General features: G+C 50.4%; 2 protein-coding genes across 2 annotated transcripts; one reads left to right on the forward strand and one right to left on the reverse strand.

Moving 5' to 3' along the window:
- Positions 1-3,694: 3,694 nt before the first annotated feature.
- On the forward strand, positions 3,695-9,454 carry PV10_06579 (uncharacterized protein; the record flags this gene model as incomplete). The annotated part of the gene is made up of 4 exons (XM_016371394.1): positions 3,695-3,838; positions 3,884-4,633; positions 4,684-4,920; positions 4,973-9,454. The coding sequence occupies 4 exons, from the start codon at positions 3,695-3,697 to the stop codon at positions 9,245-9,247; spliced, it is 5,406 nt and encodes a 1,801-aa protein (XP_016223687.1). The 3' UTR covers positions 9,248-9,454.
- Positions 9,455-9,500: 46 nt separating this feature from the next.
- PV10_06580 (methylenetetrahydrofolate reductase) lies at positions 9,501-12,056 on the reverse strand. Its single transcript, XM_016371395.1, has one exon. The coding sequence runs from the start codon at positions 11,862-11,864 to the stop codon at positions 9,675-9,677; it is 2,190 nt and encodes a 729-aa protein (XP_016223688.1). The 5' UTR covers positions 11,865-12,056; the 3' UTR covers positions 9,501-9,674.
- Between the last annotated feature and the right edge of the window lie 63 nt (positions 12,057-12,119).

A 12,119-nucleotide genomic window follows, 5' to 3' on the forward strand; every position in this document is an offset into this window, starting at 1 on the left:
ACTAGGATGCCATCCCGGGGAGCCTTGCAGACAAATAGACCGAGCCTAGCAAATGAGCAACGCTTCACCTGCAGGAGTGCCACTGAGGAGTCGGTATTCGGTTTCTTATCACATTTAAACCCCTGATTTACCAGACTGACGGGCGGAGGAGGTTGGAGAGTTGCGTACCCTATGGCCTTTAGCAAGAGCTTGCCGTATCTCTCGTTAAAGCGTCGATCTCAGGTCGTACGACAGCAACGACTCAGATGTTCGCCCCTACCACCCTTGAGTATTAGCTCATGGAGCCTAGAACATGTTATGGCATCAGAAAGCGAGGGATGTGATGCATCACATAGCGCAGGGTGCGTGATACACGAGATCTGGAGAGCCAGTGGCTACCCTTGCTTCTTCCTCGCAGCCTGGTCAAGGTCTGGTCTCATGAAGTCGAGCCCCATCCGACGTTTCGGCCAGCGAACGGTCCGCTGGAAGGCTTGAAGCTAGTCAATATTCCTCAACATTCGAGCTTTGGAGGACTTTGCCTGGTACGAGAGACTGTACAGGAGGTAATGCCAAAAACTTTGTCCCGTAAGTGCAGATGTCACGTTTACGGAGTGCAGGCCTCGTGGAACTTCGAGGACGAGCTAGTGAAAGCGAGATCGACAAAGCAACCGAGCAGTGTGTGGCGTACAAAACCCATGGCCTTGGCTGCCCCTCGATCCCGCTAGTCATTTAGAACGCTCATGGTAGCCGTAGCGGATCCAAGGATGTGTCGATCGTGGTGTAAACCACCAGATTGCTCCCCAATCTAACTACAGGATACCCCATATGCTTTGGCGAGCTCTCGTGAGAATTCTGGTTTACATCCGGGATCCATGTGATGGTAGACAAGTTCAGCTAGAAAATGAGCTTCCATGGAGACTTGAAGGTGAAAAGGCAAGATGGCCTGAAGTGTTCAGTGAAAGCATGTATGGCTGGCAACCGTGATCAGGCACTTACCGGGTTCGTATTGGTAGACAATACTTAGAAAGTGACAGGCTGGTCAGCCACGGAGCCTAAGCCCTTGTCGCTCTCTCGGTCTCGGCCTCTCCCTAGGCTCTGGATGTGAGTCTCTGTGGTCTCCCGGCGCCTTAACGACCAGGCTCTCGTTCAGTTTCCCTGTCTACGATATGCACAGCGTGTTGCAGGGAATTGGGATGTGATGAGCCTTGCTTTCCCCTGCCAGAGAAGTATCCGGCGTCTTCTCAGCAGTGAAAAGCTCGGATATAGCATCTGAAAGTTCGGATCGCCGAGACGGAACACTGGGGATGGGATCCATCGGAAAGTCTTATGCCAGGGACAAGCAGGACAATTCTGGGCGGAACCCGGATTTCTCTTTAACATACATATCTTGGCCGCAGTGGGATGCATCTTTGCCAAATGGTTGAGGGGGTTCCCCTTCAGCCCCCAAAAGTGAATGTACCTTGCATAGTGAATGTGCTCATACTACGCAGCACCTTCCAGACGAGGTGTACATAGTCCATGGTACCGTGTAGACTTTCATGAGTCACTCAGGGTCCAGATCTGGCTACAGTAGAGGACATGTCACAGTTGTGTTTTATGATGAAGTGTTTTATGATGAATTTAAGATGGAAGCCCTCGAGCCGGGGCTTGGATTTGCAACATTTGGATACCGATACTCCAGCTTCCTCCTGCCCCAGTAATTTGATCTTTTTCAACAAAACAAGATGCCAGCGCATCCTCCGAGGCGTCCAATACTACCAAATACTCTTTTGTGGTCCCTTGGTGCATTTGACTTTACGAGGCAAAAGCGCGCCGAGTCTATGGCATTCACGCCATTCCACGAGCGGGTTTGAAATGAAATTCGGATATCAGAGTTCGGTGGTTGCGTCATCCCACTTGTATACCCTGCTTGTCAGTGTCAGACACAAAACTAGACGAATAGACAGTCAATCGAAGAACTGCTAGCGCACCATTCGCTGGGAGGGTGTTGGGCTTGATGGTGGGTTGGAGTTTTCTCCGTTCTAACAGAGGACCTGAGGCCTTGGACAAGATTCCCAACGTCTTTTGTCCAGGAGCCTGCTCCTCCGAGTCATTTTGTGACTGCGTCCTCGTGGCAATATGAACAAAGTTGCACGCCGTTAAGCCATCTAAACTTTATTTCTGCAACTCGCCCAGAGAAATATTCTCACGCCAGGGACTTCCACAATTCCAGGGCTTGAAAGTTCGGCAAAGCCACTGCAATGGAAAATGTCTGACTTGTGGTGTGGAGAGGATGTAAATCTCCATCGTTCCACCGGCAACAGTAGAGGATAATGAACAATGATCACAGATTGGAACAGATCTTAGTCGGCTACACAATAGACTTGACCCATCAGCCTACAAAAGGTAGTACCGTTGCAACTGTGCAAAGCTATCTCAAGATTTGATACATGTTGACTGGCATCTCGTCGCAACTGTGTCCCCAGTGGCTGCAGCTTCATCGACTTCATTTTCATCATTTCATTCGTTGCTTCCATCTTATGATGAGGATTCAACACGCGCCATGAGGTGTTGATGTCTCAAGACGAGCACAACAATCTCCGATGTCCTCGAGAACTCATCATAGAAACGTCTCAGCTTTATCCTTGTGAACCCATCATGTGCATCGTCTCAGGTGATATGCTGTGCAATGTTCCTCCCTCACAATGGCACTCATCTGAGAACCTGTTTCTTTACCAGGTCGCCAAGGCCGAGCCTATCCACTTTACGCCCTTTGGCCATGAAACACCCATGGGAAAGGTTCCGTCCGTTACGGGGTCGGTTCGTTTCGCGAGCGCCCAACTTTACTATCCCGAAACCTGTTCAAACGTCTTGGCTGGTCTCACCCACTGAATTTTTTGCCTATTGTCCAGTCCATTGGAACATTCTAGTGGGCATAACCGCCCTTTTCAACGTCCTGAACGATATTGAAGAGAGGGTCTGGTTCATCCCCTACCCAGCACGTAACGGTTCCTATGGCGGAAGATCTCCCCGGCCCCAGGTCCAAACTATGAGTACAATCCCCAGCCGCCAGAAACCCCTGAGCAATATCTCCCATGTGCTTGTGGTTTGCTCATGGCCTGTCTTTTCTATCAGTTAACCAATGGCCAGCTTAGCCTCACGGCTCGACTTGCGTTTCCTCGCGTCCCCTTACGCTGTTGTTCTCGCGAATCACCGATATTCACACTTCTGGGCGTTAAGCGACTCCTTTTCAGCCTGGTCGCCCAGATCTTGGTCACAGCCTTGTGTCGGATCTCGAGTGCTAAACCATCCTTTGAACCAACCCCAGGCTCAATCCTCGATGGCCGTTTTGTATGGACTGATAATTGCAGATGATAAAGCATCCACTTGGAGAAACTATCATGTAATGTTTTGCTGGGGTTGCAGTCGTTCGTGTTTCTGTGTTCCAACTGGTGTTTTCAACGGCGTGTGTCAATCCAAACTTTGAGGGATTTCGATATATCCCAAATGATGTGCCACAAAAGGGGACGATGATCTCTTTGGACATTCTTCATTCACTGTTGATATTCTTCGAGCTGGCCTCGCAAGTACCCATTCCCATTTACGCGTCCTCTTACTAAATGCGTATCAACTTTTTCCTGTGATACCCCTTGAAGTTTTTCTGTGAGATTTTGTCGTTTACTGCAGCGTGTATTCTTCTTTTCAAGCAAGCGAGCGTTGTCTGAATTATTTCCCCATGTCCGAGGCATCCTGTCCGGTCAGTGGACACACGGCGAGAGGAGGATCAACATGTCCTGCCGGAAATCAGAGGGTCGGGCCACGAGGGTGTGCCTTTGCTGCATACCAAATGTCATCGCAGTCACAGTACACTCCCCAAGGCGTGAGTGTAGCAAGGCCAGACACCTACCAATTCTGACTCCTTCAGGTACCTCTTGACGGAAAATCGATCGATGAGCTCGTCACTCAGGAACGGAAGACAATCACAGAACTACTCATTCCCAATGCCCCCCCTCGATCTATTACCAATGGTCTAGCCAATGCAGATCACCTGAATCCGAGAGACCTAGACGTGTTGGCTTCTGCCCTAGGAGCCCCGGCAAGACAAGTACTCAATAGAGCTATGGAGTTGGGTCCACGCACAGGGTGGAGGGATGGCTATTTATCCAGCACTCATGGATTCTGTCCACCTGATCCATCAGTTGCCCCAGCAGCATTAGCCTTGTCCCCAGGTCGAGTCTGGTCTGACCTGTGCGAGCGCATGCCCGCTGTGGTGGCTAGAGGCAGAATGCGGGATAGCATTCTTCAGTTGCCACTCATCCACGGAACCGAAGATGTCATACCTGACGCTGCACTCTGGGCTGCTGTGGTATGTCTGGGAATTCTTGCAAGTGTCTACCGATATGAAGAAAGAAACGACGGTCATGAAGGCATCAGTGTCTCCGCCCCGCCTGGCACATTTCGAAATGCCATGGGCGAAGCTGATGACGAAGAGGAAGAAACAAAAGGTATCCCGAGAAACATTGCGATACCATTGCGACAGATCTGTACTCGGATGGGTCGTGTGCTTCCTCATCTGACCCAGTTCGACGTTTCCGTCTACAATTATAAACTACGAGACCCAACGAGTATCAACCCATATGTTGCTAGGTGTGAGAACATGGACCTACGATGGCCAGTGAGTACAGGTGATTATGACACGGGTATTTGATACTGAACAAGGGTTAGGTGTTCAATGATCGTGGCGAGGCCATGTTTCTGCTCTGTATGGCGGAAACACATGGCTGCTTCGTCGATGGTGTCGAAATCATGACTCGATGCCAGGAGCGTGTAATGCTCAAAGACAACCAAGGCCTTTTGAGAGAACTTCTCAAACTCAAAACAATCGTTGACCGATTTGTCCATGTTTTTCATAAGATCAGCGTCAACCCACATTCAGGAGAAAACTTTGCCAATCCAGTCGAGGTGAGGACATACCACAAAAGCAAGGCAAACAACCTGGTTCTGACTTGAATAGTGGGGTCAAAGATATGCCAAATTCTCTGCTCCATTGTCAAAGCGAGTTCCGGCTCTGTCTGGGCTGGCACTGCCTGTCTTCCTCCTGATGGATGCATTCATCGGACGGACCAACTATGACAGCTTTTTAGGAAAAGAAGCACTTCATCTCAGAGCATGGCTTCCACTCAACATTCGTGCATATATTGCCGCGATCGAATATCACTATCAGGTTCCAACCTACGTCAAAGAGTCTGGTGACCCAAGACTAATGGGGGTCATGGAAGGCATCTTGGAGGCCTACATCTCTGAAAGAGGATGGATGGGCACCCACAAGTACAAGGTTTATGGGTTCCTAGAAGTCGTCGCCAAAACCGGGCGAAGTGAAACCAATGGCAACTCCGGAGCCTCTGATAATGCCGGGAGACCTTGGGAAGAAGTCCACAAAACACTATCCGAATCGATGAAAGAACGATTGGAACCTTTCCGTGGAAAGACGAATCTCCAGCCCCACCAATTGCGAGGATCTTTCGAGGAATGCAGGTTCAAAGCTCGGATTCTTTCTCGCTCTTCGGTAGACGACGACCCCAGTCGTTCTTCGGGCATGATAACGCTTGCTCTGGAGGATACAGGCATCACCTATCAACCGGGAGATCGTTTGGTTATCATGCCGGTCAACAGCTGGACCGAAGTCAACAAGATGACAGCTGCTCTGGGACTGGATGATTTTCTTCAGACTCAAGTACCTCTCGCGGCGGGCTCCGACTGGGAAAGATTCGCAAGACACCTCAAGGTCATCGGACGGACCGAAGGTCACCCATCCTTGACCGTAAAGGATATCCTCCGACGAGGACATCTGTCTCCTCTCACCAAAGATTTTGTCATGGCATTGCACATGGCACTACGTGCGTCGTCATCAACAGTGGTCAAGGTCTTGGGGTCTGAGATGTGGCCGGTGCAAGGAACTGTAGGTGACCTGCTTCAACTTGCCATTAGCGAAGTCTCTCCAGCTATCTGGGACAACGCATTCGACTTGAACAATCTTTCCTGGCTGCCGAAACTCATTCCGATCGAGACGCCACGTACTTACAGTATCTCCAACTATTCGGACGAACTGCTCCCTAGCACGCTCGACCTCACAGTGTCTCGAAACGTCTCAGCTCTCTCGAAAGTTCTCCACAATGGGTCATCTTCAACTATTCGATATGGTGTTTCAAGTGGCTGCCTCAACCCCGATCCGTTACAAGGTGAGGACATTCTCGACGAAGAGGAATACCTGATCGGAGTGGGGCGGCCACTCAATTTCGAATTACCCGTGACCATGTCAGGTCCAATTGCCATGTTCGCTGGTGGATCTGGAATTGCCCCTTTCCGATCATTCTGGCAAGCCCGGGTTCATAACAGTATTGGGAGGAATATCTTGTTCTTCGGGACACAGTCACGGGCACGGTTCTCATACGAGCACGAACTTCGAGATTACGTCCGGGGCGGACAGATTGAATTGCACACGGCATTCTCGCGAGACACCAACGGGTTGACGTACGATCCAGTTTCTCGCGACCTGGTCGAGACGCTCATGAAGCCGCGATATCTCGACGCTGCCATTGTGGAACAAGGCCGCACAGTCTGCGACATGGTCATTTCCAAATCCCAAGGCGGGCTTGGTGGACATTTGTACATCTGTGGTTCATTGTCAATGTACGACACTATCATGTCGGGGATCAGACAAGCTCTTTACCAGAACTGGGCATCTACCAAAGAAACTGCCGACGGGTTGATTGCCAAAGCATTTGCCGAAAGAAGGTTCATGCTCGATATCTTCATGTCGCCAAAACCAGTGAGCTATTCAACACCAAGAATCCCTATTTCCAAACTCGCCCTCAACACCGGCCACCGAAAAGGCTCTAGAATGTGGATTGGCGTGCATGGAGGTGTCTACGACATCACGGATTTCCTCCCGATTCATCCTGGTGGAACGTTGATCGCTCAAGCTAGCGGCGGACTCGATGCTTCCAAGACCTTCGACGACCTCGCCCACACGACAAACCCTGAAGTCATGAGTCTGCTATCCAAGTATTTCATCGGTCATCTGGCCAGCAAACCGGGCTATCGATCTGCTGAAATCAGCAATCTCTACGACCTATGGTACCAATATCTCCGCAATTGCGTGGAAAGCCTCACAACTCTATTCTTCGAAGTCAATTACATCCAACAAGACGCTCGCACATGGTTCCAAGGCGACCTTTTCAATATGGGCGGAGTACGCAAATTCTACCAATTCCAATCGAGATTGATGCAGAATGGGTTTTCGACCTTATTCGGTGCCAAGTTGCAAGAATTATACCTCAAATTGACATTCGCGCTCGTCAACTCAGGTATGCCAGATACACGACTTTCAGACGTAATTGGAATAATCACGCGAGCACAGGCATCTCCTGAGGCGACTGTGGCGGCCAAGGAAATCGCTCAAATCGGCCAATTTGTCTGCAACAGTCATCACGCACAGTTTCAAGAGAACGGTATTTTGAGATACTCGCAAGCCGTGACGGAACTAGACGTCCAGTTCCTAGAAGAAATCCGTCAAGATGTCTGTTTGGGAATGGACGCCTTTGACGTGATCGAGAACGGCGAGGTCGGACTATCCGGAGAAAAGCAACGGCTCGTCCAACTTGCGAGCTATCTACTCTCGATTCTGGAACGAGTAGCACAGCGACTCGAGACCTTCTACTCTCGATTGGCACGTGAATCGATCTATCGCCCAGAAATTGAAAAGAACCCAGCCCGTACACGTTGGAATTTACTCAAACGCAAGATTCGAGATGGATCGCTGTTCATTCTAACTCAAGACTCTTCATTCAATGGTACAGTTGGGTCGCTGAAGAAACCATTCCGAGCGACTCGACATGCAGATCAAGATATTGCGTTTGCACAGGTCGTTTCGCAAGCAAAACAAGTCGTCAATGGTCATCACACCACCAACAAGACACGTTATGGATCAACGAGCTCTAACGGCAACAGCCACACCAATATCAACACCACCACCAGCAGAACCGACTCGTCCCAACGACAAACACTAGCCCATTCACACACGGCAAGAGCCACACCAGGAATTCACGCCCCCTCGTCACATGAAATACACGAATCACGCAATGCTGTGGAATCAATATCGCGATTCATCGAAACGAATGACCAATCCATCAAGCGATTGAGCATGTTACCGTCCAATCTGACATTTTCAAATGTCATGGCCGCTGGCAGTTCCGCATATGGGCCACCTTCAAACAATATGGTTCGAGAACTCGATATGAACATGAACCCAGACTCTGTCGACCGACCGAGCAGCAGATCTCATCTTGTTCGCCGAGGGACCAATACATCCACCGTTACCAGCGGCAGCGGCAGCAGCAGCGGGCAGGGCGATGGGGCCATTCGTGCACATGGTGGTAACGATTCTATAACCAGATCATTGATGCAGGCACGAGGTAGTACAGCTACTCCTCCAGCTTCGATGCCGCCGACAACTGCACTCCCATTAGCGCCGCCGTTTGAACAATCTCATCATGTTGTAGGAACTCGATCTCGATCCCACTCTCAATCACGATCGCGATCCCAAGCTGGAACCCCACCACCTGGTGTGCCTCACCTTCAAACACGCTCACGATCTCGCACTGGATCGGAATTCCGAGGAATAGTACCAATGTCAGAACCTGCTCCAATCCCAGCCTTGCCAACCCACCAGATGATGGGCATGCCAGACGTCAATGAACCAGGCTTACTCCGCCGTCAAATCTCAACTACATCGACATCATCCAAAATCTCGGCAATGTCACTATCAAGAGCCTTGTCATCAGTCTCATCATCATCATTATCTAGTGTCCGTCGCGGAGAAAGCGTCAGAGGCCGACGACAACAACAAGGGTCCATGACCATGACCGCGATGACGACAACAGCCATGATTCCAGGAATGAATGATAGTAATGAAATCATTCATGACCAGAAACAACATCATAATCACGGGTTGAGATCGTTCCGTCTAGCACAGTCGCCGCCTTCGTTGTCATCTTCGAGAACGGCGTCGACGTCGTCGACGGCTTCGGCTTCTTCAGCAGCGATGTTGGCAAAGGTTAATGGTGGGACCAGTGCTACACAACAACAGATGATGATGGGTGGGTTGAATGGTGCTGAGACAGAAGGGGGGTTGGGATTGGAGTCTGGGTCAAGTAATAGGACCAGGACCATGAGTATTGATAAACATCAGAGGTTTAGAATTCCACTGTTGCCGTTGGATGTTAGGTGAGGAAGGGGATTGGGATCAAGATGAGGCAAAAAGGTTTAGATAGAGTTGTTGGTTCCTTGACGCTTGGTGGCTGGTCTGTTGTTTGGCTTGTTACGTCGTTTGGTGAACTATTTTCTGGGGCTATCAAAGTTGATTCCTTTCATTCTGCATTTTAGAATTTCTGGAACGATAAAATTTACAGGTTCGAGGAGTCAAACATACTCATTACAGTACTTGCTTTACAGTTCAAACTACATTATGTAGGTATTTCCTCGGTGATTCTCCAGATATCCCGTCCTACACTCCAACGCATCAGGCTATTCAGGTCATCATCACAGCTTTTATTGGTATACCAATATCAACACGAGGGTCGCGTGGTTCTACTCATGCTCCTGGACAATCCAGCAAGCTCAATCTCATTGAGGATATCCACCCTGGTATTCCAAGATCAAGGTTCTTCCAACAATATCCTCCACAATTCGCCACCTTCACCTTGATGACCTTTGATGTAGTTTTGTCCAACCACATTAACCAAGACAGAGTCGGTTCTCAACTTATCCAACAACATCTCCTCATCACTCCCTCGTGGAAAACATCGTCTCCACTCGCTCCAGATGCTAAAAGCCTCTTCTCCCCAAGCCTTGAAACTCTCACTCTCAATGATGGTTGGTGAGATGATTTCCTTGCCACGGAAAACGCCCCAGGTTACGGCACTGACCCCGTGCACGCCTGGATTTCGCTTCGACGTCGGCTTATCGACGCTGTGACGGTGAAACTCCTCATCGCTGGATTCAAAAATGCCCTGCGCATCCGTCTTCATCCAGCCGAGCTTGTCCTCGCCGTGTTTAAGTAGAAGCGGGCGAAGACGTTGGTTCCACTCTTCTTGGGAACAGAAAAACTCAACAAAAGCCTTTTGAAAGACGAATCCTTCACCAGGAGGACCCCAGCCAAATGTTTCGTCTTCACTTTTGGCTCCGTCCACGGCAGGCTGGCTCGCCAGTGTCCAGTAACCCTTGCGTTCAATCAGCGCAAGGAGATCTTGTTGGATGACCTTTGTTTCGGCACGGAGTGCTCCGGGACCTGTGCCAGCCCCGTCGACGTCAACCTCGTCACTCCAAGGGACAGCCTCGAGGTCGCCAGTAACGACACGCCGGAATAGACTGGTCACGTCTTGAGATGATTTGGGGTGGCCCCACAATTTTCTGGCGGTGATGGGGCCGACCTTGAGACTCGGACCATAGCCATCAATCTCTCCGAATGCGGGAGAGTGAGAGGGACCCCAACGACCATTGGGAAAGTCATCCCAGGTTGCTTCTCTTCCCAGTGCGCCTTGTCCTTCGGAGATGAGGAGGTTGTGTTTACGAGTGGGAATGGATGCCGGGATGCCTGAGCCTCGACCAGCGGCTTCGTGTTGGGAGAGGAGCGGGCGGGAGTCGGTTGTGGGGCGGGAGTGCCCATTTTGGTGGGGCAAATCGTCGGTGATAACCCTATTGTGGGGTTGTGCATTCATTGAAGAGGCTCGTCTTTTCGAGAAATGAGCGACATGACCGTTCTGGCCACTGGGCAGACGCGCACTTGTGTAGTTTCGGACCTTATCGTCATCGACCAGAGCTTCCGAGTCGGACGAGTCAATGGGGCTCGAGTCTGAAATTGGAGGGATGAGGTTGGTGTTTTCAAGGATAAAGGCGACCGACTTTTCTAGGTTGAGAGTATAGAAATGGAAACCTCTGGGCATGCCATCGGGTTGGGGCAGTTCCTTAATTTGTTCCACGATTTCGCTCAAAACTTGGACGCCAACCTTCTTAACGGCTTCGTCGTCGGTCTTGACCTGTTCGATTCGTTGGAAAATGGCGTCGGGGATCCTGGCGTGACTGAGTTTGGTGATGCGTTTTATGATTTGATAACTTTGAATGGGCATGAGGCCGGGTATTATGGGGATGTTTGCAAAAAGCTTTCGTCCATCCTGGGTGACGTGGTTTCTCAATCTGGTTTCGTATGCTTGGTAGGCGACCACATCGTATGTGAGCTGAGTCATGATGAAATCGGCTCCTGCGGCGACCTTGTCTTCCAGATAGGGCATATCGTTGTCGACGGATTGCTTGCCTCTCTCCGGGTTACTTTCATCGGCATGGCCCTCGGGATATCCGGCGACACCAACAGAAAAGTAGTCCCCATATTGAGAGCGAATATGACGAACGAGGTCGACGGCTTGGGCAAATTCCTGGTTACTGTCGGTTCCGGCGCCACCACTGCCGTTCTCGTCTGTGTCGCGATACTCTTGTCGTGGAGGATCTCCTCGGAGAGCAAGAATATTCCGAATGCCCACTTCTTTTGCAGATTCCAGAGCCTCGTCAATAGCAGCGCGTTTCATGTTGGTACAAGTGAGATGAAGAACGGTAGTGATACCAAGCTGGCGTTGACATATTTCGGCTAGCTCAAGAGATTTTGTAGCAGTGGAACCTCCAGCACCCCATGTTACGGTGACAAAGAGCGGACGAAGAGCGGCGGTCATGCGAGCCAGGCGAGACTGGAGATTGGAGAAGCCAGAGGAGGTCTTTGGTGGGAAGAATTCGAGGGAGAAGTATTGGGAGGATGGAGGTAGAGAGGAGAGGAGGGTGGGAAGTCTGTCGTCGTCCATGATGGGATCGGTTTGGATGTAGTGTTGCTAGAGAAGAGGACGATGGAAGGTGTATGGGGGCATTGGAGGGAGGTGGATTGTCGAGGATGGCGATGAGCTGGGTCTCTAAGCAATGATAAAGATAGTTTCAGGGCAATGTTCCTGAACGAGGTCTTATCAATATGACGGCGAGAAGTGCCGTGGAACTGCGACCGTGGTGGTGGTGGTGGTTATTGTGAATGTGGATTTGAATTTGGACGATGATGCAGAAAGTGA

This window comes from Exophiala mesophila (assembly GCF_000836275.1).
Source record: "Exophiala mesophila strain CBS 40295 unplaced genomic scaffold supercont1.4, whole genome shotgun sequence".
Lineage (NCBI taxonomy): Eukaryota > Fungi > Ascomycota > Eurotiomycetes > Chaetothyriales > Herpotrichiellaceae > Exophiala > Exophiala mesophila.